This window comes from Cnephaeus nilssonii (genome assembly GCF_951640355.1).
Source record: "Cnephaeus nilssonii genome assembly, chromosome: 12".
Classification (NCBI taxonomy): domain Eukaryota; kingdom Metazoa; phylum Chordata; class Mammalia; order Chiroptera; family Vespertilionidae; genus Cnephaeus; species Cnephaeus nilssonii.
In genome coordinates, this window is record NC_137083.1 from 35,077,516 (window position 1) to 35,102,962 (window position 25,447).

At 35.8% G+C, this 25,447-nt stretch overlaps 1 protein-coding gene across 2 annotated transcripts in view; it reads left to right on the top strand.

Moving 5' to 3' along the window:
* Positions 1 to 1,593: 1,593 nt before the first annotated feature.
* Positions 1,594 to 25,447, top strand: part of HGF (hepatocyte growth factor) — a gene marked incomplete at both ends in the record, with an annotated part of 63,726 nt that continues 39,872 nt past the window's right edge. The window contains 6 exons of one of the 2 annotated variants that reach the window (XM_079785339.1): positions 1,594 to 1,681; positions 8,277 to 8,442; positions 11,739 to 11,851; positions 13,631 to 13,745; positions 18,644 to 18,786; positions 24,696 to 24,816. In XM_079785339.1, coding sequence (XP_079641465.1) covers positions 1,594 to 1,681; positions 8,277 to 8,442; positions 11,739 to 11,851; positions 13,631 to 13,745; positions 18,644 to 18,786; positions 24,696 to 24,816 — 746 coding nt within the window. The remainder of the gene's footprint in view (positions 1,682 to 8,276; positions 8,443 to 11,738; positions 11,852 to 13,630; positions 13,746 to 18,643; positions 18,787 to 24,695; positions 24,817 to 25,447) is intronic. The other variant, XM_079785340.1, reaches the window with a different exon arrangement.

Sequence of the window (25,447 nt, forward strand, 5' to 3'; positions counted from 1 at the left end):
TCAATAAATGCAGTCTGGGCAATGATTTCACAAAGAATCTACTGAAATGAGTCATGTCCCTCTCCCCTGCATCCCCCCCCATCCCCCCAATGCCCTTCATCCCTCCATTTAAATTTTGGGAGGCTGGTGGGTGAATGCAGGGGGATGGAGCTTAAAAGAGAGGTCCATTCATCACTGCTGTATTGAAACATTTTAAGAGATTTCCAGAGAAATTCTTTGAAGGTGCACACATCATATAGACATACGTGTGTGTGTGTGAGTGTGTATGTGTTTACATGTGTACAAGGACACATAGTCCATTCTACATTTATCCATCAAAGACAGGCTGTGGATAATCACAGTCCCTTAGACATTTTGAGAGCATGACCAGATTTTATCAGACCCCAGATCAGACAAGTTTCCCTGATGCACTTTGGGTATATTTGTGGTGATTGATAGATCCTTCCCCCAACTGGTGGGTGGAGTATGATGTAACCTGCACCTGAGGCCTGAACATACCAGAGTACCTAACCAGGCACCTTATATGGACTATACATTGAACCACCAATCAGCACCTGCCAAATACTCTAAGCCCTTGTCCCTAAGTACCTGAGTGACTATGTAACTTATATGGACCATCCCTTCTCCCCTCAAAAGGCGTGTTCACTTCTGCAGGTGTTGCTCTTCTCCCCTTGCCAGACAGCCAGGTAGGTCCTTCTCCTCTCATAATGCCTGTAGTCCTGGTTTTTCCGCCCTCTGTCTGATCTTTCAGTGACTTGGGGGGCTTAGCACAGCTTCTGAAAAAAACTGCCTGCTCTGAGTCCTTTGGACAGGGGCAATTTTCCCACCCGTGGTTATTTATTCTGACCATATATTACTACACCCTTTTCTCACCTAACTTCTTTCCACCTGGGCTGGACCTGCCTGCGCACTGCCTCCCGCCTGCCTCCCCCTCCCAGCCTGCCTCTTACCCCCTGGGCACCTGTGCCAGCGTTCTGAACACCTAGATCGCTCTAGCAGTGGAACTAGACGGCTCAGAGCGAAGGCACATTTGACTAAAAAAGCAGCCCTTTGCTCTCTTCTGCTGCTGCTTCCCCTTCCTCTTTTCCCAAATAGATACGTAAACACATGTATTTTCTGTTTAAATGGAGCGAACTGGTTCTCTGTCTGTGCCTTGATTTAGCTATTGGGCTGAGCCTTGCTCCTCCCTTCCCTGCTCGGATAGGAGCACTCGGATCTGGAGCTCGAGCTTCCAAATTGAAGCTGGCCCCAGGCCAGGTGACCTTTTCTTTGTAAGTTTCTTTCCTAAGCAGAGTTGGAGGGTGGAGGGGGAAGGGGGGCGCGGGGAACTGGGATCTGTTTGGTGTTGTTGGGGAGGGGGGGCGTTCAGTGAGGAAAGGAGGGGGGTGGAAGAGAGTAAAGGGGCTGTTGTTAAACAGTTTCTTACCGTAAGAGGGAGTTCAGACCTAGATCTTTCCAGTTAATCACACAACAAATTTAGCTCATTGCAATAAAAAGCCGCTCAGAGCCGACCGGCTCCTTCAGGCACTGAGTCGCAACAGGATTCTTCCACCCGGGCATCTCCTCCAGTGGGACCCGCCAGCGCCCAGCGCCATGTGGGTGACCAAACTCCTGCCAGTCCTGCTGCTGCAGCATGTCCTCCTCCATCTCCTGCTGCTTCCCATCGCCATCCCCTATGCAGGTTAGTTTTCTCTTCTTCTGCGTGGTTATCATCATTTTCCCTCTCTCTTGCTAACCTATTCTTTTCCTGGCACTCTCTCTTTCCGCTAGCCCCAGCATCCTTTCTTAGCTCAGTATGTGGTATGGGTTTTTTTAAACTTCTCAATGTCCTTTCTTTTGATCTATTTGCAAAGCATTTAAGATGATAATTAACATCCCCTCAGTGGGTCTCCCCACCCCACCCTCACCCCCTAGGGACCCAGCCCCTTCTCACTTAGCTTAATCATTGTGGACTTGGGGGTAGGAATGAAGTGCTAACCCTGGCTGGAACTTGGATGGTTTGGACAAGTTTAAAGTTGAACAGAAGGTCTGGTCTGAAGAGGGGAGAGTGATGGTCAGTGGAGCAGGGATTCGTTTTCTTTCCAGAGGATACTTTTCCGTGACCATCCAGGACCCCACATCCCTCTGTAAACGCTCAGAGCCAAATTATGGCTTCTTGCAGGTTTATATTTGGAGAAAGGCAGATTCAACTCTGAGTAGATGCATGTTATGAAAATGAAAGAGAAAGCCTCCCTTCTAAGATCTCATTTTTTCTGGGTATGGATGCCTGTCTTTCTGAAACTGCAGAGTAAGGAAGGCAGGGGAAAAAAAAAATTGTCTAACTTGGATTAAAGCTGCAGAGCTTCTTTCTGCGTCTCCTTTTCTGCCCTGAATTTACAGGTTGGGAAGGAGTTGCTTGGGAGTACCTATTGCCTGGAAGTTGAGAAATGTCATTTGCTGCTTTGGGAAGTTTTCTGTTGCTATCAGGGCCAGAGGAAACATCTGCATTTGGTTGTATTATCATTGCAGTGGCTGGGATGCCAGCCGGAGAAAGTAGTGAGCATCATGGGTGGGCACAGGGGAATAAAAGAATGGAACAAATGCCCAGATGGTAGACATGGCCTTTTTATAACCTAAAACAGAGAACTGGCTGTATTTTGTAAGATAAGCTAAATATGAAGTTCGTCCGACCTCTGCTCTAGCTCTTGATGTAATAGAAGAGTTGAAAACATCAAGGATGTGCTAGGTGTTAAGAAATCGTTCAATCCACCTGGCTTTCTTCTCTTTTGTGAATTGGTCCTTTTGGAAAACAACACTGTGTTAGAAAGGTCCGTTTGAAAACAGGTAGGTTAGACTTCTGAAGAGGTGAAAAAGAAGTTAGTGCCATCACCAGGTTATCATGCTTGAGCTGTGTCATGTTAAAATAGATTCCTATAAGACATGGCTGGATTAGGGGAATTTAAGTATAAATTGAAACCATGGCTGATATTTTGAGGGCTTTCATTTTTAAAGATTGAAGTGTTGATAAAGTCTGAAATAGACTGTGGTTACCTGAAGTCATCTGTGCTAATGCAAGGGGGACACAGTGTGGAAAACCCAAACAGTAGATCAACCGTAGACAATGTCTACTTGCTTTTGGCATGCATCATGAAGTTTTGGCAGGAGATATACATTCGTAATTATATTTCACTTTGGCTAATGTTGAAATGACTGCGTTTCCTGAGTGTAGAGAAAACGCAGCCCAAGAGTGTGCTGGCAGGCTAGGAGAGGCCAATTGGGAATTACAGATATGCTGTGAATAATTCCTGAAGTGTATAATGCTCAAATTGTCATCAGAAGAGGGTCTGCCTTTGTTTGGGTGGCAAATTTATTTTGATAGTTGTTCTTTTTTTAAAATAACATTCTTCAAAATGGAAAACATGGATAGCCCTCTTAGGACATAGAAAGAGAGTTTGTTCTTTTCAGTATCATCTAATGTTGAACATTTAAAATTTTTGTTGTTGTTACTTGCTTCAGTGATACTTTAAGATTTATCTTATTGTACATATTGTAAAATCATGCAATGTTAGGAAAGAATTGGATACTATAGTAAAGTGACAACCAGTTCTGAGCAGAATGCATTATGGAGATATTTTACTGAGCAGTTTTTAAAGAAATATTCAGTGCAGTGAATCGAAGCCATGTTTACAGAAGTTGTTGCACAGAGAATTACCCTCTATCTATTCCTAACTACACTGGAAACAAACATCCAGTCCCTTGTAACAGCTGAAGCATTAAATGAGCATCTAATGTGGGGGATATAAAGATGAACAAATGAGAAAGAAACCTACATTATTGAGCAACTGTTATGGACCAAGCTCTAAAAGTGAAACTTATTTAATTCTAATAAGATTGGCATTGTTGGACTCATCTAACATGAGAAAACTGAGGTTAAGGACCTTAATTATCTTAGTGAAGGGATAGACCTGAGTGTCTTACCCAAATCTATGTGAATGAAATATATGGGATTAAAAATATTTATACTGAAGCCAATAATTGTGAAATCAATTGAAACTGCCTTTAAAGAATCCATTTTGCTAAGAAATATAGGAAAAACTATGGGCAGTGCTGCAAGTTTTCCAGTTGACAAGGTACCTGACAGAAACTGCATTTCAGTGTAGTTGTTTTGGTTGCTGTGTGGATGGAGAGTGGTAGGCAGAAACTGCAGAGAAAGAGACCAGGAGGAGCTTCTATGGAATGAAATGAAATGGAATGAAAGAGAAGGGAAATATCTAGGGAGGCCCCTAATCTCATACTGAACATTGCTTCATTTTGCAAATCTCTTTGGAAGAGATCACTATGCTGCTTCTCAAATAGCAACATTTGATTTAAGTCTGACAAGATGCCTTTCTTCTTAACATCTTTATTTGTGATGCTGTTACCTACTCTGCAAAAGGGGAGATGATTGTGATTTCCAAGTCCTAGATAATAGCAATGAAATGCTGGACCAGTATTTATGATTCTTGTCTTTGAGGAGTTTAAAATCTCCTGTCACAACCATTCCCTCCCATTAATTATTTGTATACTTTCATCTTAACATCTTGCCACTTCAAGCTGTTAACCACTAATCATGTGGGTAGGTTTCTCAGAATATGTAGAGCCAGATTCCTGCATCTTTCCACACCCTGCAAATCCTTTCCTTGCACGATTTTCCTTTGAAGTCAATGGTTAGTCCACACAGAGAAGAAAATATATGAGGTACTGAGAGAAATGAGTGTGAGGCCCAGGGACCAGGGGGAGAAATGTGTCTTTCTTCAAGCACCTTGATACATTTGACCCTACTCTCTGTTTGTAGGTTTTCACTACAATTCTAATGATTTCAGTTCTAAAATAGGGACTTTAGATTCTTCCGGAAACACAGCTTCTAGAATATTTCCCAGACTGGGAGAAGAGGAAAAAGTAGTTACAATTTAAAGTACAGAAAACATGACAAAGTTGGAGTGATCTCTCACCCTTTGATTTCATTTCACTATTTTGTTTATAAACTTCAACTAACAGCCATGCACAAAATTAGTAGGGCAAAATCTGATCCAAAGATATTTTTGAGTTTCTTCCCAAATTAAACTTGTCTTTTAACTGTTTTCAGTAAAATAAGCATCAGTTGTTACTACATATGGAAGATAGTTTTTTTTGGATGCTGCTTTTTAATGACTTCTGTTTTGAATTTTTCTTTTATTGAAGAAGAAATTAACTTTTATAGGTGTATGGATTACATGATGTACAATTAGCTTGAACTTCACATTTTTGAGTACTTAGTTACTGACCCAGGAGAAATGACTGAATTATAAGGGAAAGCTTCTAAGTCATGACAAATGAATAGTGGAAAGGGAATCCTGGTATCTGGTTCTGATTGCTTCTCATTAGCTTTGTAGCCCAGACAAGCCTTTCACTCCTATTTGTTATCTAGTAAAGGGAAATCATGGATTTATTTGCTTTTTAGAATGCTTTTTGATCTTTACATGAGATGTAGTGATGGAAAAATTTATCAGCAAGCAAGAGTAGACTATTTTTATGAGGTACAGCCAGCCACACATTAACACATTTCAATAGGACAACTGAGGAGCTGTAGAATTAAACACAACCAGCAAACCCACAGAGACTTTCTTTCTCACAGTAGTCTTCAATGCTTGCTTTCATATTACATGGTATCAAGAAAAGAAACAGAGCATTGACCAGGGATTCTATTTTTTTAATAATTAGTAAAATACATATCTGAATTTAATATTTATCTTGGACTTTTTAAATTTCTCTCTCACTTAGATGTGTATAATAAATACCTAATACATGAGGTCATTTGTAATTCAATATTTTTAGTTAAAAGAATTCATTTGATATATATATAATTCTTCCATTTTGGTGGACAATTTTTAAAATAGATGATCTGCATCTATTAACTACATTTGCCTCTAAGAAATATTTCTATTTGTGTAGGAAATCAGATGACTATTATGCTGTGATACACTTCATAGCACCTGAGAAATAGTCCACTAAGGTCAAATGAAGGAGAACCTCTTAATGAAGAAACTTATCTTCCATTAACATGGCCCTGTATTATAAACCAAATTTGAAAAGAATTGTACTATTTTTTTCCCCTTGGGAGAATAAGTTTCACTCTTATGCCAGAAATTAAAGAATAAAATTCCAAAAACAAAACTAAAACTTTGCATATTAATAACATTATTTATCCAAATTGGTTTCCAAATATTTACTTAATGATAATAGTTTAAATAGCTCTTTTTAGTTCAACTATAATACAACTTGTATTTTTCTTAGATTGAGTAATTGGGATATTAGCATTTCAGGTAATTAAACAAAGTCATCTGGCGAGCCCATGAGAATGCCAGAATTATCATCTGTCTGCCAACGTTATGCAAGGCATTTGGTCCGCACTCAATAAAAAACATGTTGATAGATTATTTGGTTGATTGAATTTTTATGTTAAAATGTCGTTTAAATTACATCTGTTGTGCCATAGCCATTTAATTTTGTAGGGCAAAGAAAAGTTAAAAAATGAAAGCATTACTACAGAAATTAATACCACTCTTTTGGGCCCTGTGTTCTGGAATTTTATAGAGAACTAGACATTTAGAAGACTTCATGTTTTCTCTTATTTATTGTGAACTTCAGGTTAGGAAAGACATTAATGAGTAGCATCTGTCCTCTTAATAAACCAACTGGAGCCAGTGGTTGCTGGCAAACTTAAGAGTACAATGCCATTCTTGGTACCTCACTCTACTAGCCATAGTTCCAAAGTTTTTAGACAAAATTTCACTCTCTTTTCTTGACACATTTCACCACATATAAAAGCCAGGAGTGCATTGTCTGTTCTACTGTCCAAGTTACTTCTCTACTGATAGCTCTAATCTAAATCTTCATGAAATATTTACAAGCCATATTCTCACATTTTTTCTTAGCAATGCTAAGAGAAAAGAAAGCATCATAAGTGTTTAAGAGTGGGGGTTCTGAAGCTAGGCAGCTGGGTTTCGAGTCAGATCTTCTAAGTGGTCATCTTTTCCCTGTGTCTTGGTATCTACATATTTAAAATGAATATATTATTACTGCCTTTCTTATTGGGTGTTCAAAAGGATGGACAGGCAGAGGAGGGCACAATCATGTCTATCCTTATTATGCAATAGCTGCAGTCTCTTAGACATTTTCATCCTCATGGTGAAGATGGTGATCATCATTACAAACCAGACAACTTTAGGCAAGTTGAGAATAAAGAAGCAAGTTCATGATACTCAAATGTTATTCAATAGATTACATCTTTTAGATGTTTTCGTTCTGTTCTCAGGTTTTTTTGTTTTTTTTAAAAATATATTTTATTGATTTCTTATAGAGAGGAAGGGAGAGGGATAGAGAGTTAGAAACATCAATGAGAGAGAAACATCGATCAGCTGCCTCCTGCACACCCCCGACTAGGGATGTGCCCGCAACCAAGGTACATGCCCTTGACCGGAATCGAACCTGGGACCCCTCAGTCCACAGGCTGACACTCTTTCTAGTAAGCCAAACCGGTTTTGGCTGTTCTCAGGTTTTTAATAGGAGGATTCATGTTATCTAGGCGCCTTGTCGAGTACTTCCATGAAGAAAAATGATGTTGTTACATTAAAGGATGAAGGTTTACATACATTTGATTTGCAGCATTTGGATTGATTTCAAGACAAACAGTTCAGTGATACTAAGAACTCATGCCCTCAAGCACAGAAGACACTTATGTAGGAAATGAGAAAAGCTAAAATATGAATAGTATGAAATGCTTTAAAGAGCAAGTCAGAAAATGTGTCCACTGCCCCAATTTTAGTGAGAAGTTTCTTATCTGTTATTGAATTGGCTTGTCTAATTAATACTATAACTTACATACAGACCACTTATGGAAGGAAATGACAAATTTAATTATAGAGCATGATATGATATGCCCTGGCCCTTGCTTTCATACTGTTTGGAGAATATCATGTTATTTATTTCTTTAGAGTGAACTCTGCCCTAATTTTTAAAAACATCCTTAATTTGAAAGAATGTAGATGAGTGAAGTGACTCTACATGACAAGTTATTTATTCTTCACTGATTATAATATTCCCTTTTTCTCTTAACTATCTGAGAGTATCATTGCCCACCTTACTCTATCCCCAACTCCTGGAGGTCTAGTATGTTGTCAGATAAAATCGTTATCTTGATCCTTAAGCACTTTTTTTTTTTTTTTACGTTAGCCTCAAAAGCATATTCCTTATGTGTGTTTTATAATTATTATTAATAGAAGGACAGAAGAAAAGAAGAAACACACTTCATGAATTCAAGAAGTCAGCAAAGACTACTCTATTTAAAGAAGACCCATTATTGAAGATAAAAACAAAAAAAATGAATACGGCAGACCAATGTGCTAATAGATGTATTAGGAATAAAGGACTTCCATTTACTTGCAAGTAAGTCACTTCATTTTGTTCTTAGGATAATTTTCCAAATGCAATATGTAATTATTATCATCATGTTTTTTGTTTTGTTTTTTGTATTTAATGTAATTTGCCCTTAAAATTATAAGCTTGGCTTTAGTGTTAAACACATTACAACAGAAGACTGAGCTCTCAGTTGATGGAAATATGAGTAAGGAAGCACATATAAAGTGAATCCACAGTGGCTTTGGTTATGGAATTTACATTTTCTCATAAACAATTGAACTTTAGGAACTGAAAGGTAATTAGATTTACTTTTATCTCACTTTTAAATGTTTTAAAAAACATTTAAAATATTCTATTCAGAGTAAACATTTTTTTTTCTTTCAAGAGGAGTGAAGAAATTTTTAGAATATATGTTGGGCAATAGCCAAAATTTACTGTAACTTATGTCATTGTCTTTAGGGATTTAAATGAAAGGTGTTGAGAGAATAGGATTAAAAACTAGAGGGATTGGTGTCAGCAGCAGAGACTGTTTAGGCCAGAGTAGTGATGATGACATTTTAGATGAAAAGTGAGGGGGTAATGCAGAGAGGCATGTGGGGACTCAGAGTGAGTTTTCTTACTTGTGAAGTCCCTGTGTGACCTCACAGAGAATTCCTTACTACCTTGCCAGTAATCCCAGAGGATACAATTTGGAATTTTGGGCCATGAAGGTGACAATTTCATCCTAACTGCCCAAGGAAAATGTGTTTCCTAGTTCTTCTCCATAAACATTTCTCCCCTCACGTACTTTCCTCCCTTTCATTCCCTATGTCATCCCACATGTTAAAGGATTTAGCATGACACCCTGTAAATTTTAAATTCTGCTCTATAACATTTGGGTCATGACACATAATGGGAACACAGATTTAGTAATGTCATGGCAAGTGGTCTGAATTTCATCTTGCCTTTCTCAGAGAAATGAATGTTATGGGCCTGAGGGGAAAGGACATGGTCAGAGAATAACTTCAATAGATTTAGGGGGAGGAGAGACTATCTCCTTCCTATCCAATTACAGCTCCTCTGGAAGTATTTTATAGCCAAACTGCCACTTTCAGGGAGATATTTCTTGGCAAGAATAGTGGGGGATTGACTTTGCAAGTATTTTCCTATGACGATTCTGCTTCTTTTCCCTGGTTTTCTGATAAAAGCCTTGAGTTAGTTAAAAATAAATTAGAGAAAACCACTCTCAATCAACATCTCAACTGTGTAGATTTATGGAGATGTTCTTCTGGCAACTGAGGAGGTTGGATTTACTGTATTTTCCCCTCTTGGGGTTGGAAAGGCAGGGCATAGAGAATTAGAGAACCACAATCATTGTTGGTTTTTAACTCTGACTCTGACAATACACTCTCCTGGATGAAAAGTGATGGGGTAATTCAGAGAGGCAGTATTGCTACCTTTCAATTTTCACATTAATCAGCCTTATGCCTATTAAAACCAAACCAAAACCAAACAAAAAACCTTTTCCTTTGTTTTATTTAGTAGAAACGAAAATGAATTTGCTTCATTGGAGGACACATGTGACCTGATTAATATACCTTCACATATCCCATGTATATGAGGTTTCATATTTTCCTACCATATTCTGGTTGAGTTAAATTTAGTCTCCAAATTTATGGCAACCTGTACAGAAAATCACATGTAATAAAACCCACGGACAGCCAAAGTTTTCCTGCCTAGAAATTGGATCATCCTTCTCACTTATCTATCCTAATATGTGTGTATTATACATACGTGTTTGGAACCACTAAATACATTAGTTATTCAGAATTAAATACATATATACTGTGATACTCTGAAATTAGGTTCTTAATGAATTAAATGGTATTTTTGCCGACTTGTTATGTGGACTAGAATCATTGGCAAACAAGAGCAAATATAGGAAAATGTTTGGAAAATGCCAGCAGAGCTGTGTGAAAGCATCTGGGATTGAGTTGGCATGGGGTGGAACATCTGTCAAACACTCTTTTCTCTTGAGAAGGGATCAACAAAATTGATTGTATAGAGATTGAAATTTTCCTTTGCTGGGTAGGAAAGATAACCAGAGTGCCTGATTCTAAGCTCTTCAGAAAATTGCTATTCATCAATTGGCTCAAGAGAAGAAAACAGGAGGCTTCCCTCTTCAAGCCATGACTGAGCTACTCTTACTGGAATTGCCCTCCTGCCATGACCAACTAGGAAACTAGACAAAATAAATTCTTGAAATGAAGATAATTAAAATAAGGCTAAGATAAAGACTCTTAAAGTCAAACTTAAATTTGACAGCCAGGATCCAGTCCATATAAAGTGTAAAATGATTGAAGGAAACAGTTTTCTGAGAGAATATGGCATAGTAATGGAAGGAGAGAAAAAAAGTGAAGGAAATCAGTGAGCTGGAAACCCTGTCCCTCACTTTCCAGATGTAACCACATTTGTAGTCACAGAGGATAATCTTGCATGTTCCCGATGAGGCTCCTGCGAGGTTATCTCATGTCAAAGCCTTATAGAAAATTAGTTTATATATGTGTGGTACATTTTAATTTTAATGTAAAGTTAAGTGGGAAACTATTTATTTATTTTTAGATGTTTGTTTATTTTTATATATGTTATTTATCTAATTACTATGGTTTCAAAATCATTTAACACTCTCCCCCCTAACACTACCATAAGGAAATAGGGAATTTAACATGTATGGCATAAGCTTATAGTCTACCAGATCAAAATTCAAATCTATTATTAGCCAATTTTATCTTATCAAGTTATTCTGCCACAGCTACAAAAATAATACTTTTATGATTTGCCTTTAATTACTATGTCAGCTGTAAAATGTTTTTATAGGTAGATATTTAAAAATACAAAGCACAAAGTTTGTGAATATGTTTTGAAGTTATGGATATAGAATGAAATGTAGTAAATAAAATATAAAATAATAAGTAAAATATTTTCTAAAATTTTATGTCTTTTTTATATTTGTTTTACAAAAGTTATTTCCCCTTATTGATATTATTTAAAAGTTGTCAAAATACTAAGAAATGAAGGCTTGTACATGGCAGCATCATAAGTAGCATAGTAAGGAATTTTAATACCATTTCTTAATGGGAAGAAAATACTTCAGAATTCCAACATCGGTTCTTATGTAGAAAATGTTATCAAATACTTTACTATTTATGGTTAAGAGATTTTTGCATTTATAATTTTAGTTTAGAAAGACTTTATATTGCCCTCCTTGGTTAAACCAAGTGCCCAATCTTTAAAAACTGTATAAATAGTAGTATTCCTTCTTTTCATTCAGATATTTTTTTCAGGGCCTTTGTTTTTGATAAAGCAAGAAAACGATGCCTCTGGTTCCCTTTCAATAGCATGTCAACTGGAGTGAAAAAACAGTTTGGCCATGAATTCGACCTCTATGAAAACAAAGGTAACTGGCCACTTTCTAAATATTCATAATGAAATCAAGTATAAAAATATGCAAATTCCTGCCACAGTTCTCTTTTCCATGGATTTTTCTGTTATATACTGGATCTATTATACAGTTAATTCATCTATTAAGACATATGACACTAGAGACTTGACAATAGAATGACACTTTTGATTACAGAGATCATTTTCCAAACTTCCCATAATTAGATGACCTCTTCTCAGTTTATTTCTAGGAGCCTCTCCTAGAACTGGTATTCTCCATGTCATTTTGCAAAGTGCCATCTTAAGCTACTAGTTTAAGACATCTTACATTACAGCAAATTTGGGGATTACTATCATATTTTAAATTTTAACAACTTTAAATATCTAAGCTATAGTGATGATTGCTAATAATAAAAAAAGTGGAGATATTGAAAAAATAGTTGGATCTATTAGTTGGATCTATTTCTAATTATCATGTTCTTTAAAACATTTAAAAATATACATACATACATATATATATATATATATATATATATATATATATATATATATATATATATATTGATTTCAGAAAGGAAGGGAGAGAAAGATAAAAACATCAATAATGAGAGAGAATCATTGATTGGCTGCCTCCTGTACACCCCGCACTGGGGATGGAACCCACAACCTAGGCATGTGCCCTGACTGAGAATTGAAGCTTCATCTCCTGGTTCATAGGTTGACACTTAACCACTGAGCACACTGGCCAGGCTAAAAAAATTTTTTAAAGAAGAATTGAGACCAAATTTTTTGTTAATTTGTCTATTTTAGTATTCTAACATTATATTCACAAGGTATTTACTTTGTAAAAAGCAGAATTATATCAAATAATTGAAGAATGTTAAATAAATATGAATTTGAGAAGATAAATCTCTCATCACAAGAAATAGTTATGGATTGTATTTATGATAATAGCATTGATTTTAATTTTAATGTTTTCTTCAATCATATTGTCTTATTAATTTAGGTATTTGGTAATATACACAGATATTTTCTTATAATATGGTATATGTCTAAATTAAATTAAGATTGGTTCATGGTAGAAAATAAGATGATCTCTCTAACCCCAATAATTCTACAAATCCTAAATATAATTCGTACTCTAGTATAAGACCATCTTCAACTAACAACTGTATTGTAGTTGATATTGTTTGACAGAAATATTTAGCATGTTTCAATTTGATTGCCCTGCAATTTAGCAGTGGAAATATTAGTAAAAATATGGAAAAATCAAAATAATATAATTATCTCTCATACACACACACACACACACATACACATATGTACAAAACCCACACCATTTTACTGAAAGACAAATTAGTTATTTTTATTATTTTAAAGTAACTTTCTGAATTCAATATAGGTTTTATAAATCCATTAATTTTCATTTTTAATATTTTCTTAACATGGTCTGCATAATTTAGCAAATCATTCTGCCAAATTAAGTTTGTCTGGCCAATTGAGTGTAGAAAGTATGTTAAATACATAGACTAATATCTTCAGTTATCCAACTATATGCTCACAAAATTAAAACTTCTCAATAGACTTTTTGTTGTTGTTGTTTTGTATTATTCTGAAATGTATTATTTTGAAAATATTAGTAGAAGCTTTAGGCAAGACATTTCAATATGATTTGAAAAACAGTAGTTTACAAGTGTTAATTACTTAAAGGTTTGAATGAAAGTTTCTTTTACTTTTAGATATATACCACATGTTACTCACAGTTACAGCATTTTTCTCTGCTTTCTTCTGATAGACTACATTAGAAACTGCATTATTGGTAAAGGAGGTAGCTACAAAGGAACGGTATCTATCACTAAGAGTGGCATCAAATGCCAGCCCTGGAATTCCATGATACCCCACGAGCACAGGTAAGAACAGCATGAAGAAGAGAGGATAAACCTCTTTTTTTATTATGTGTGTTAGTCCTTCAGAATAATTCTACAGTTCTATAATAACTTAGACAACCTTGCTAAATTATATTAGGCCAAGGATTATGTGAGTCCATAACTGGTATTTAGACAAAGATGAACAAATTAATCATTCAGATGTGGCCTAACGTCATCCTATCTCAAAACTTCAATTTATAGATCTTAGTGTTTGTGAAAAAATAATGGAAACATAATTTTAAAAGATTCCTCCCTCCCTTTGCCTTCAAGAAGGTTCTGCATTGTGCAGCTGGAGGTGGAGAGGTTGACTGTATAAATTAGAGATGGATCACATTCTGACCTTACCCAGTGGCCAGGCCAAATTTTCTTTAACCATGGGGGTTCTCAGCCTTGGCTGCACATTAACATCACCTGCTAGAAGCCCATAACAAATCCTGCCACCCAGGTATCAGCATAGACCAATTAAATCAACATTTCTTGGGTGCAATAACCCATGCACCATCATTTAAAAAAAATGCTCACCAGATGATTCCAAAGTACAGTCAAAATTGAGAATGTCTGCTAAAAACTCATGCCTCTGACCAGCTTTTCTGTTTTACCTACTGTGCAATGACTGAAAACAAACAAAACACAACCTTCTCATTCCTTGGGAATTAAATGTCTACACTTAAAATTGTGTTCATTATGAAATGAATGCTTTTTAAAGATGAGTAAACATAGTAGCCATAGGCTCATTAGTCTGAAAGTTGGAATCATAATGGAGGAGAAACATAGATATCTACTACCCACTAGAGAACTAAATTTAGCCAGTTTTCAAGATTTATTTTACAAATAATTTTAACTGGAACTAAAGTAGTTGAAAAACAGCTCTCCCTGGTTATTAAATGCATTAGAAGATTCAGATTACCATGTGCCAGTTACCTTGCTGAGCAGTATACCGAGTCTATCTCCTTTAATCTTTCCAAGAAACACATAGTGGATCGTTTTATTAATTCTGTTTTATATAGGGGGAAGCTGAAGCACAAAGAGCCTTAGTAACTTTTCAAGGTCATTCACACCTAGTAAGTGGGATGGCCAGAATCTGAGTCCTGCTTTCAACAAGCCCAGGGCATCATACACTTAGCAGGTCAGTAGGACACCTGCTGTCACTTGTTTTTGCAATAGTGCGGATAACTTTGCCTCAATGAATCCACTTTTTATCCCATTCCATTAATTTTTTGGAGGGTATAATTATGAAAGATGATTTTACTTCAGTAAACAAAGATGAGTTAATTGGCCCACATACAAAGAAAAAGAGTTTGTTGCTCCACATTGGGATCAAACTTGTGATCTCAGCCTAATTAACACCAGATAATAAGTGTCCAAACTGATCAGCTTTCCAGTGTCTCAGTAACAGAAAACAACTAATTTTTTCAAATTATTGATTTTTTAATTTTAAATTTATTTTCTAACTTTATTGTTATTGTTGACACTATGACAGATGTCCCCATTATCCCCCCTTTGTCCACCTCCACCCAGCCCCCACTCCCCCTTCCCTCTGGCCATCACCACACTGTTGTCTGTGTCCATGGGTTATGCATATATGTTCTTTGGCTAATCCCTTCACCTTCTTTCATCCAGCCTCTCCCTCCTCCCTCCCCTCTGACAGCTGTCAGTCTGTCCCTTGTAACCATGCCTCTGTTTCTACTTTGTTGGTCAGCTTATTTTGTTCATTAGCTTCCACACATAAGGGGGATCATATTTACTTTTAATTATACACAGATATCTATGAAATGGAGAATTGTCCTTATACTTAAAAAAACAAACAAATAATTCGTTTTGTCCTCTCATAAGTATGTGGATGGTGCCATTCCCAGGATAGTACGGAAAACGTCTTATTTAAATACATAGATCTATGCTTTTCATGAACAAATGAATAGCATTTGAAATCAATCCAGCCTTAGTTAAGGAGAGTGCACTGGACTGACCCAGTAGAGGTCTTATTTCAACCCAATTTCTCTATGATTGTGATTCTCTGCTAGAGGAGTAAATGTGAAATAGATCTCCCTGGGAACAGGCTTTCCAGTCCAATCAACTATTTTTCCAACAAACATTTCCTTGAGTTTAGGGCTGAGAAGATCTTGTACATTAATCAAAATTTTAAGAAATTCGGTGGGAGCAACACTTAATTATCATCAATTATCAGCTTATTAAAATATCAACATGATTGCTTAATACTTTGAAGTGTTAACTAATGATTAACTTCATGGGAAATGGAAAAAGAAATATATACATGTCTCTGTCTAGAGGAATGATTTGTTGTTGACTCCCTAAATTGAAATATTTTACAAGTGGCTTAATGGGAAGATGATGATAGATGATGAAATTAGTATAGAAACTTAACCAGAAAATCAGGTGACCTGATATCTACACCTCTATCTTTCATTGGCCACCCAGCATTCATTAATGAAGCAGATGATGGAATAGTTCAAGTTTTCTATGAACACCATTTATATTAAAAGAAAAGAAAAGGTGACTAGCACCAGAAGATCTAATTTATATTTCAAAGAACCTTTAAATATAACTCAATTTTAAATATTTCTTTATTTATCTCTTGTAAAGCCTTGCCAACAAGGACAAAGAACCAACAATACTATATATGTAAATAAAAGTTTATTACAAATCCTGTTGACTGGCATAGGGCTTTGGTATAACAGGTTTTCATAAACATTTGTTGAATGAACACAAATAAGTGAAAAGAGCCCTAACCGGTTTGGCTCAGTGGATAGAGCGTCAGCCTGCAGACTCAAGGGTCCCAGGTTCGATTCTGGTCAAGGGCATGTACCTTGGTTGCGGGCACATACCCAGTAGGGAGTGTGCAGAAGGCAGCTGATTGATGTTTCTCTCTCATTGATGTTTCTAACTTTCTATCCCTCTCCCTTCCTCTCTGTAAAAAAATCAATAAAATATATATATATATAAAAATAAGTGAACAGAGCGGGACTAGGCTTCAACCCTCGGTCAGGTACAGGCTGCCAAAAAAAAATCATGCTAACACCACAAAGCACAAAGGAAAACCAGTTAATTTGGGTAAAAAGCCATATATGCCAAAGAATGAAGAGAAGAGATGACCCGGTATTCTTGTTACCCTGCATGCCTTAAAGAGGAATTCGATATGAATTGATAAAGAATTGTGAAAAGAAGCACATCTTTTCATTTCTCATTTTGTTAACTCTAGTGGGACAAGTTTATTCATTTTTCACCACTTTTAGGTTTGATTTACACTTTATCTCCCTTTCTATTTGTATTTTTCCTACTAAGTTGTTTATTGATTCATTCACTACTTCTTCACAGCTTCTTTTTTGCTTTAAAAATCCACTGGAAAGGTATATGTGTGTATATATTTATTTGTGTGTGTGTGTGTGTGTGTGTGTGTGTGTGTGTGTGTGTGTATGTAGAACAAAAATATTCTCTAAAGCTATATAGTTAATGTGTTCATTTAATATGTGCTAAATCCATTATTTAGTTTCTTAAGTAAACTGAGTATGTAAAATGATACAAAATGAAGGACTTCATAATAATCTAATTCACTCCATTCATCTTATACATCTGGAAGTTGAAAACCCCAAAAGTAAATAAGTAATCTAAGAACTGGTGTCATATATGGCAGCGATATAAATTTTGTGATTAACAATAACTTATTCTTACTACTCTACTATACTAAGCTTTTCCATAAAATAGAGTTATAAGAGAATTTTCTAAGGTAAATTTGATTAATACATTACTTTATGAAAAAGAGTAAAATCAGTTTTGAATCTATCAGAACAACAGTATTTCATTATAAAGTTACTATCAAAAATTGGAGAACTGACAAAAATGAAAGAAAATAAATTTCAAGCAATGGCACATACAAAAGGTATCCTAAATTATTCTGGAATAATAGGATTAAAACTAAGACAAAAGATGACTACTTTTTCCTTTGAAAATTAAAACTCTTAGGAAACTGTGAAATCATACGAGCTTTAATTGTTCATTCAATTGTTTAATTTTTACTTCCACAGAGTAAAGACTACTAAGTGGAATGTGCTTAATAATAGGTAGCATTTATTGTCAATTATTCTGTCACCTCTTACAAATTCTCAAAACAACCATATACTGTGTAAGATATGGTAACACAGTATACTGTGCTATAAGTTATGGTTATATTCATTGTACAGGTAAGCTAATAGGCTGAGAAGCCAAGTGAGAGAGTTGAAATTTGAGTCCAGGTTTAATTTGATTCTAGACCCTTTGTTCCTGTTACTTCATCAAGCTGTTTCTCAGTTGTTCAGAAAATAGGAGGAACATTCTTCATAATAAAAGCAACAAATAAACAAGCAATTATGTGGGATAAGCAGTGTAACTGTGAGATTTCAAGGTCAATTGCAGTGTTTCTTCAGTTCTCTCCTTAGTGGCCTTGCTCAATCACTTGCTGCCTTTGAATGAAGCTTTGAAATTGTGGTACAAACAATGTTCACTAGGTTCTTAAATGTTTGGCTCTTGGAAAATCCAGACATGAATGTTGAACATGTGAATTGTTAGCTAAGTGTTTATAAAATTTAAGGATTTTAAGAATGGATGGGAATAACAATTAAAGTTAATATACAGGATGGGACAGAAATAGGTTTACAGTTGTCCATATGGAAAACAATACATAATTAATAAATGATAATACAGGAATAAACTGCATTTTGCATACTCACAAACTGTGAACCTACTTTTGCCCCACCCTGTAGATGGAGGTCTGAGTTAGAATAAATGTGTTTTTTACTTTCAGGGAAAATATACCCACTAGTAAATTTAATAGGCCCAAAGTAAAGTTGCATGCGCTTATACTGTAATGATTATCATTTTAAAACTAGCTTTTTGCCTTCGAGCTATCGGGGTAAAGACCTACAGGAAAACTACTGTCGAAATCCTCGAGGGGAAGAAGGGGGACCGTGGTGTTTCACAAGCAATCCAGAGGTACGCTACGAAGTCTGTGACATTCCTCAGTGTTCAGAAGGTAAATGAACCTGAATGCCGTGTGGGGCCCTCTGCTCCTCCTTTGCGTAGATCTGCAGCTCGCATGAAAGGTTAAACAAAGACAAACCGAATCGCAGTGAATATGTTGTTTATTCAAACACAACCATAGAGAATTAATTGAGCACTTTATACACAGTTTTAAAACCTGATCACCACCAGATGAATGCAGAATAAGGAAGCCAGTTATCAGTTTGTGAGTTTAGATAGAGCCTGAGGCATCATTCCGGGGAGAGCATAAGTTCGGACTTTTTCATTAATGGTGTGGAGCTCACCTGCCTCAAAGTCTGTTTCCATCCATCCTCTGAAAGGAACCAGATGAAACTTAGCTCGTTATGAGTAGAGCTAATTCTCTATTCATCAAACTCCTGCTTCCACAGCAGCGGTGCAGCACGGGTCTATGAACCCAGAAGGGCAGATGGGAGGGGGTCACTGGAATTGGACACACCTGTGTGCGTTTTGCTGCAAATGTGACTAGAACCAAATCTAATACATAGACTGGACCACTGTTCAGAATAGTATCTGAAGAGATCAAGGCTGTCTTGAAGGCAGGCACCCTAAATCCATGTCTATGTTTTTACCTCCTCTCACAGCATAAGAGGGCACTGTCCTTACTTTTGCAATGGAAAACTGAATGACTGACGAGAAGGAAGAGTAACCATTTCAGCATTGTATGCCGTTTAGTTTTCTTAGTTATCTGGCTACCGAATACAATAGCTGTTCTGTCAGAACCTAAAATTCTGAAAATCCAAATGAAACATGGATTTCATTCTGATAGAAATTTAGTAGGATTTCAAAGTTCTTAGGGGTGGGGGGGTGGGGTCTGCTGAAATACTGTCCAATTTTTATAGTAAGTTATCTTACCTATTTGTTAATGAACCAGTTTTTTAGAAGACATTTCTTCCATAAATATCAATCTAATATTAGGTTGATAGTATCACATAAAAAAATATCATTGTTAGTTAATTGTCACAGAGAAGGTGGATTTGTTTTCTGTTGTTAGTTAATTTAAAATTGACGTCATGTGCCAGAGCCAGTTCTATCTCTGTTTGTAAATCCTTACTTTTCATTCATTCCATATCGTATTCTGTTCACTATAACTTCTTCATCATTGTTTTCTTTTCTTTTAAAAAATAATAAACTGATCTGTGATAACATGATGAACAAGTCTGTTTTGTATGAATAAGTCTGTCATTAATGTTTGCCTTAAATTTACACCTGGAAGAAAATAACGTGCTTTTGGGAAACTCTTCATTATCACCATTTTTTGAGGTTGAAAATCATTGCAAGGAGTTTTGTAATTGATTTTGTTTGACCTTGGAAAGTGTTTTCAAGGAAAATAACGTGGTCAAACTGTATGTTACCTGTCTAGTCTGTATGAGAACGTAACTTTTCAACCACTGGTTTATAAGAGAAACATTTATCAAAATACACTGGCATAGATATGAACTGATAGTTAATGTAGAACAAACATGCTAGAAAAATAAGTAGTTGTAAAAGTCCTCTTTCCAGTTACTCTTATGTCATTAGATTATATATCTCTAACATCCTTTAATCATTTTAGGTCATTACAGCTCCCTTGGAAAAGGGCATTGCTCATTAATATAATGGTGCGTGAGGCTGATGGTTACAATGGCACTGAAGGTTGCAGATATGCTTTTTCTGGAAACAATTAGAAATCTGACAATAGTAGAAAAATGCTCCCGTGAGAGAAGTAAACCAACACCTATCTGCCCTATAGGCTAAACATATCTCAGGGAGTATGAACTGAGTTTAGTTGTGATGTTTAAATTTATTCTATAATGAACAATGCTTTAGCGGGATTTTAATAAAGAGGATCTAAAATAAGAAGCACTATCAATACATGAATAAAGAAAAACAGCTCTTTATAAAATAAGTAATAAAATACTCAAAATAATGTACAAATGATGTTCATTTATATTAAGATACATATATAAGGGGGAAACCTCAAAATCTAGAATACTTAATATCATCAGTGAGCCATTTTCATCTATGTATAGTCATTTATTAAATGGCAATTTCCAAAGGTTATATCATTATGGATGAGGTAGAAATAATCAAATAATTTTGGATATTTAAAATTAAGCAAGAAAAATGCCTCAAGTCAAACTTCAAACTGTTCTTTTAGAAAATACATGTAGAACAGTATATATTTTTTGGAAATATTTGTAACAAACTTTTGACTAAATACTCATCTGAATTTTTTTAGAAAGTTTGGTTCATAGATAATATATATCTGATATCTAATGGTTAATATTATTTTCTTATAATTTAAAACTTTATAATATATTAAGCATTTCAGTAGAAATGCCAATCTTTGATTCAAAGATTGTGGAAAACTGAGCTTTGTAAAATCTAATTTCTTGTTTTAACATTTGCTTGGGATTTAAAATAAAGCCAACACTAGTCAGTGGAACAGATGTCTTTTTAATGATTGTCAGATATCCGAGTAAATACATTTTAAGCCATAATAATTATTTTTTAATGTCTCACACATAATATCCCAAATAATACTGTGTGTTAAATCCATACTCTGCATGGAGAAAGACTTTAAAAAAAACAAAGATTTAAATAAAACTATTATCTATAAATGTGGATTTGTGAGACTATCCATATTTTAAATATTCAGTTTTTCTGAAATAATCACCACCATGGAATTTGCTGAGAAATACTTTTGAAATATCTCTTTTAGTCTGTAAACTCAGATCACTGTGGTTTTAGGATTGAGAAAAATGGAACACAATATTTTTTGAGTTAGTTAATATGGTGAGAAAGATGTTAAGTCAATCCTACTTATGTTACAATTATGTGTCATTTTATAGTTTTCTACTACTACTTAGGTCAAAACTATATTCCAAAAAAAAAAAATTCTACTTATGAATAGAAGTATTTATTTAGTTTGCATTTATGTGATCTGGATTAGAATTTTACTTTTTTGTACGTTTTGTTTCTTTTTTTAAAAAGAAAAGAACTTGCTAGAAGGGTTAAATAATACACTTACCACAGTAAAGAGAGAGGGAAAAAATAGAGCAGGAGGGCAATCCTCACCCTCTTGTACTGTTAAATAGATTATGCTTTCACCTGGTTCCTTGAGTAGGTGGACTTAGTTTCTACCTGTCCTACCTGTACCGCTTAACTTTGAGCTACAAAAACTTAGAAGAGTCTTAGAATTCTGGAAGTTTGAAAAGTGACTGTGAGCTTAAAGTCTGGCTTTCTTGAGGTAATTTTTAAGACTAACCTGATGGTTTGACGCAGAGGTAAAACAACAAACCTTGGAAAAGATGGCCAATCTACTTGCTTTCCCAGGGCCTCCTTTTCCACATGCCCCAATAGGTGGAAATCCAACAGGAGGACAACCTACTGTTAGAAACAGGAGAGCAAAAGGTAATTGGGACAATGTTGAAAAACTCAGGGAGGTTGACTTTCTAAAATTATTGTTATCAGTCTACCTTAAAGTATGACTAGTTAGAATGTATAGAGGACACATTAAAATATGTAGGACACAAAAGCAATGAGGGAGAATGGAAAGAACACTGGACTATGGGTCAGAAGACCTGTGTTCCAAGCACAAGTTTGACATTTTCAGTTTTAGGTAAGTCCTTTAAGATTTTGTGAGTTCTTTCCTCCCTACATAGATCAGATGATTTTTATACATTAAAAGTACTGAATAATCAAAGAATATGTAACGATAATATATTTAGCATCTCACTTCTATCACCATAATACATTCATTGACTACAAAAATCTAACATCATTCTTGTTAACTTTATTATTAAAAAAAAATCTCTCTAGGTCTGAAACTGCATCTATAATTATCTCTTCGCTTTACCAAAAACATAGCATGCTAATTCACGTTTCTGTACCATTTCATGGTATTTTGCCCCTTTTTAGCTTAGCCAACTCTCATCAAGGACCAGGTAAAATCCACTCTCTTCTAAAAAGCTATTACTGACAAACACTTAGAACTTTTAGAATATAACAAATTATCTACAAACTTGCTACTCACCATGAGATCCAAGTACCAGAAGCATCAGCATCCGCTGGGAGGATCCCCACCCCCAAAACCCTTTATAAGAACTTGCCCTTTAACAAGATCTCAAAGTGACTTTTTATGCACATTCAAGTTTGGAGAAGCACTGGTCTACCACACTCATTCTAGAAAGTGGTCATAAGAAAATAAAAAATCCTAAAGTCCCCAGGAAAAATGTTTTATAATAATCCCCATAGTACAGCTTCCTAGAGAATAACTTTATGCACTTGCGTGTAAGGGGATATACTCTTATAAGCTGCATTTGCTGAAGGAGACAAAATAGATACATTTTAATTCCTTGAGTACTATATAAGGTTAGAAATTGCGTATGTGGGCCCTTATCTCTTATGTCTGACCATAGTATTTATTCTGTTTTCTCATTGAATTGCATTCAGTTTTTCATTCAATTTTATTCATTACAAAGGAGCAAACAACAATGATAAACATCACATCATTTTCTGTGAAGATATCAAACCTTGCATTCTTTTAAGAAAGGGAACTAAGTCAATCTGTACCACATTCAAATGGAAAGCTCTTATGTGATCAGGCATAACCTATGTTGAGCATTTCAATGTTGAAGTGACCTTGCCCAAACAGAGAACCTTCATCAATATCTCTTGGACCCCTGTAATGTATAGTGCACATGCGTACGGACTGTAGTCTGGGAATCTCAGGACCAAATGAGAGGAAGCTGAATTGGTCCCTTGTCTTAGTTCACAGATTAAACTACATGAAAAGTAGGTGGATCAAGCCAAACTGTCTCATGTTTTGGAGAGTTAATAGTTAATGTCCTATTAGATTATACAACTCAAAGGTTCAAAGTGATTTTTTCTGATATTATACCCCAAATTATTACAAATGCTAATTAGGCTAGATCTTGGTAGGTAAAATTAAACATTGACATCTTTGCTCTCTTTCAGCTAAAGTTAGATGTTCAGTAATCACAAGATACAAATGATGTGTTTGGGGAAGTTGGCCTGATCCATAGGAAAGCCCAGCAAAGATTTATTCCACAGGTTGCCTGCTGGACTACAAATCAACCTGTCCATTTGAGAAGTATCTTTTTCAGATAGCTGATGTGATTCAGGGTTTTCAGTGTGACATAAGAGGCCAGCCAGAAGAGAACTATTAATTAACCACATAGAATCATCAGTAAGATTCTGCCTAACTAGGTCAACTTATACATTTTAAAAACAGTGAGTACAAGGAGTTCAATAGTAGGTCAACTTCTATCCTAAGCTAGATAAGAATAAAGCCTGCCCAGTTATTCAACATGGATATTTGCTAACAGAAAGGAGCTATGCTTTCTTCTTTTAAAATATTCTTTGAATAGTAGCAGATTTCTATCCCAAGCTGGTTTCTACAACCTGTCTCATCCCAATTTGGGCATTGATTGTAGGAGTAAGATGTATACTCATTTCCTGTGCATGTAATTGGAAGTTCGGCTGAGAGAGGGGCTTTATTGTACTGACAGTATAACTACTGCGATCCCTTGCAGTTTAGACAAACCAAGAGGAAAACCCCAAGGCTCTATCTGATATTTCCAGTTTCTAAGTACCTCTGGACAGTTATTGAAAAATTAGAAAGGTAATTTCCTGGCCCTGTGGTAAATCTGTATGACATTGAGTACAAAAATATCATTTAAGCTATATGAAAAGTTCTTTAAGGAGTATTTTATGTCATTCTTTATGGACATTAGGCCATAATTTAAAGTTAAAATATGTAAGTTTTTCTAGAAATCTCTTTGTGAAACAGATGATTTACTGTTCTTTAAATGGAACAGTGGTGTTTTTGATTTTTCTGTCAGAAGCAATTAACATGCCATGCTTTAATTTTATTAGTAGAATGCATGACCTGCAATGGGGAAAGTTATCGAGGTCCCATGGATCATACGGAATCAGGCAAGATCTGTCAGCGCTGGGATCATCAGACGCCACATCGGCACAAATTCGTGCCAGAAAGGTAAAATACCACCAACCATGCTACCAGTGATTCTTTTCTCAAGTGGTCATTTGCTCCCTGACAAACTGAAATGGAAATTCTCTTTATACAATGTTTTCTGGAAAGTCTTGGGCAAAGGGATTTATGATGAGGTGTGTGAGTGCTATTACACCTCCAGTTGGTCTTGGCTGACTAGGTTCCGATTCCCAGAGATCAGGACGGTCCTGAAGAGCACCCGTGGAGTGTGAAAGGGAAGCACTAACAGGAGCTTCCTCTTTCTCTCCCACAGCAGGAAAAAGACAGAGGCCCACTCAATAGTGATCTCCATGACCAACCTGAGCTGTGGGAGGAGGCATTATTGCTAAATACAAGCCAGTCTCCTTCTAGGGCCACATCTTCAGTGAGTTAGGTAACATGGGCTCCCATGTGTGACCACATGACAGAGGTCCTGCCCAGGGAAAGGGAATGGAAGGTAGAGCAAATGATCCTTTGGCTGCTTTATCCTGCTGCCTTTTGAAATTGTCAATCTGGGGAAGTCAGGTAACCAAGTCTACTTTCTCCTCCGAAGTAGGTTTCGAACTTAAATGGTTAAAAGAAATATCTACATTGGCCCATTCATTTCACATGAAACATTTTAGTTGAAAAAAAGTCT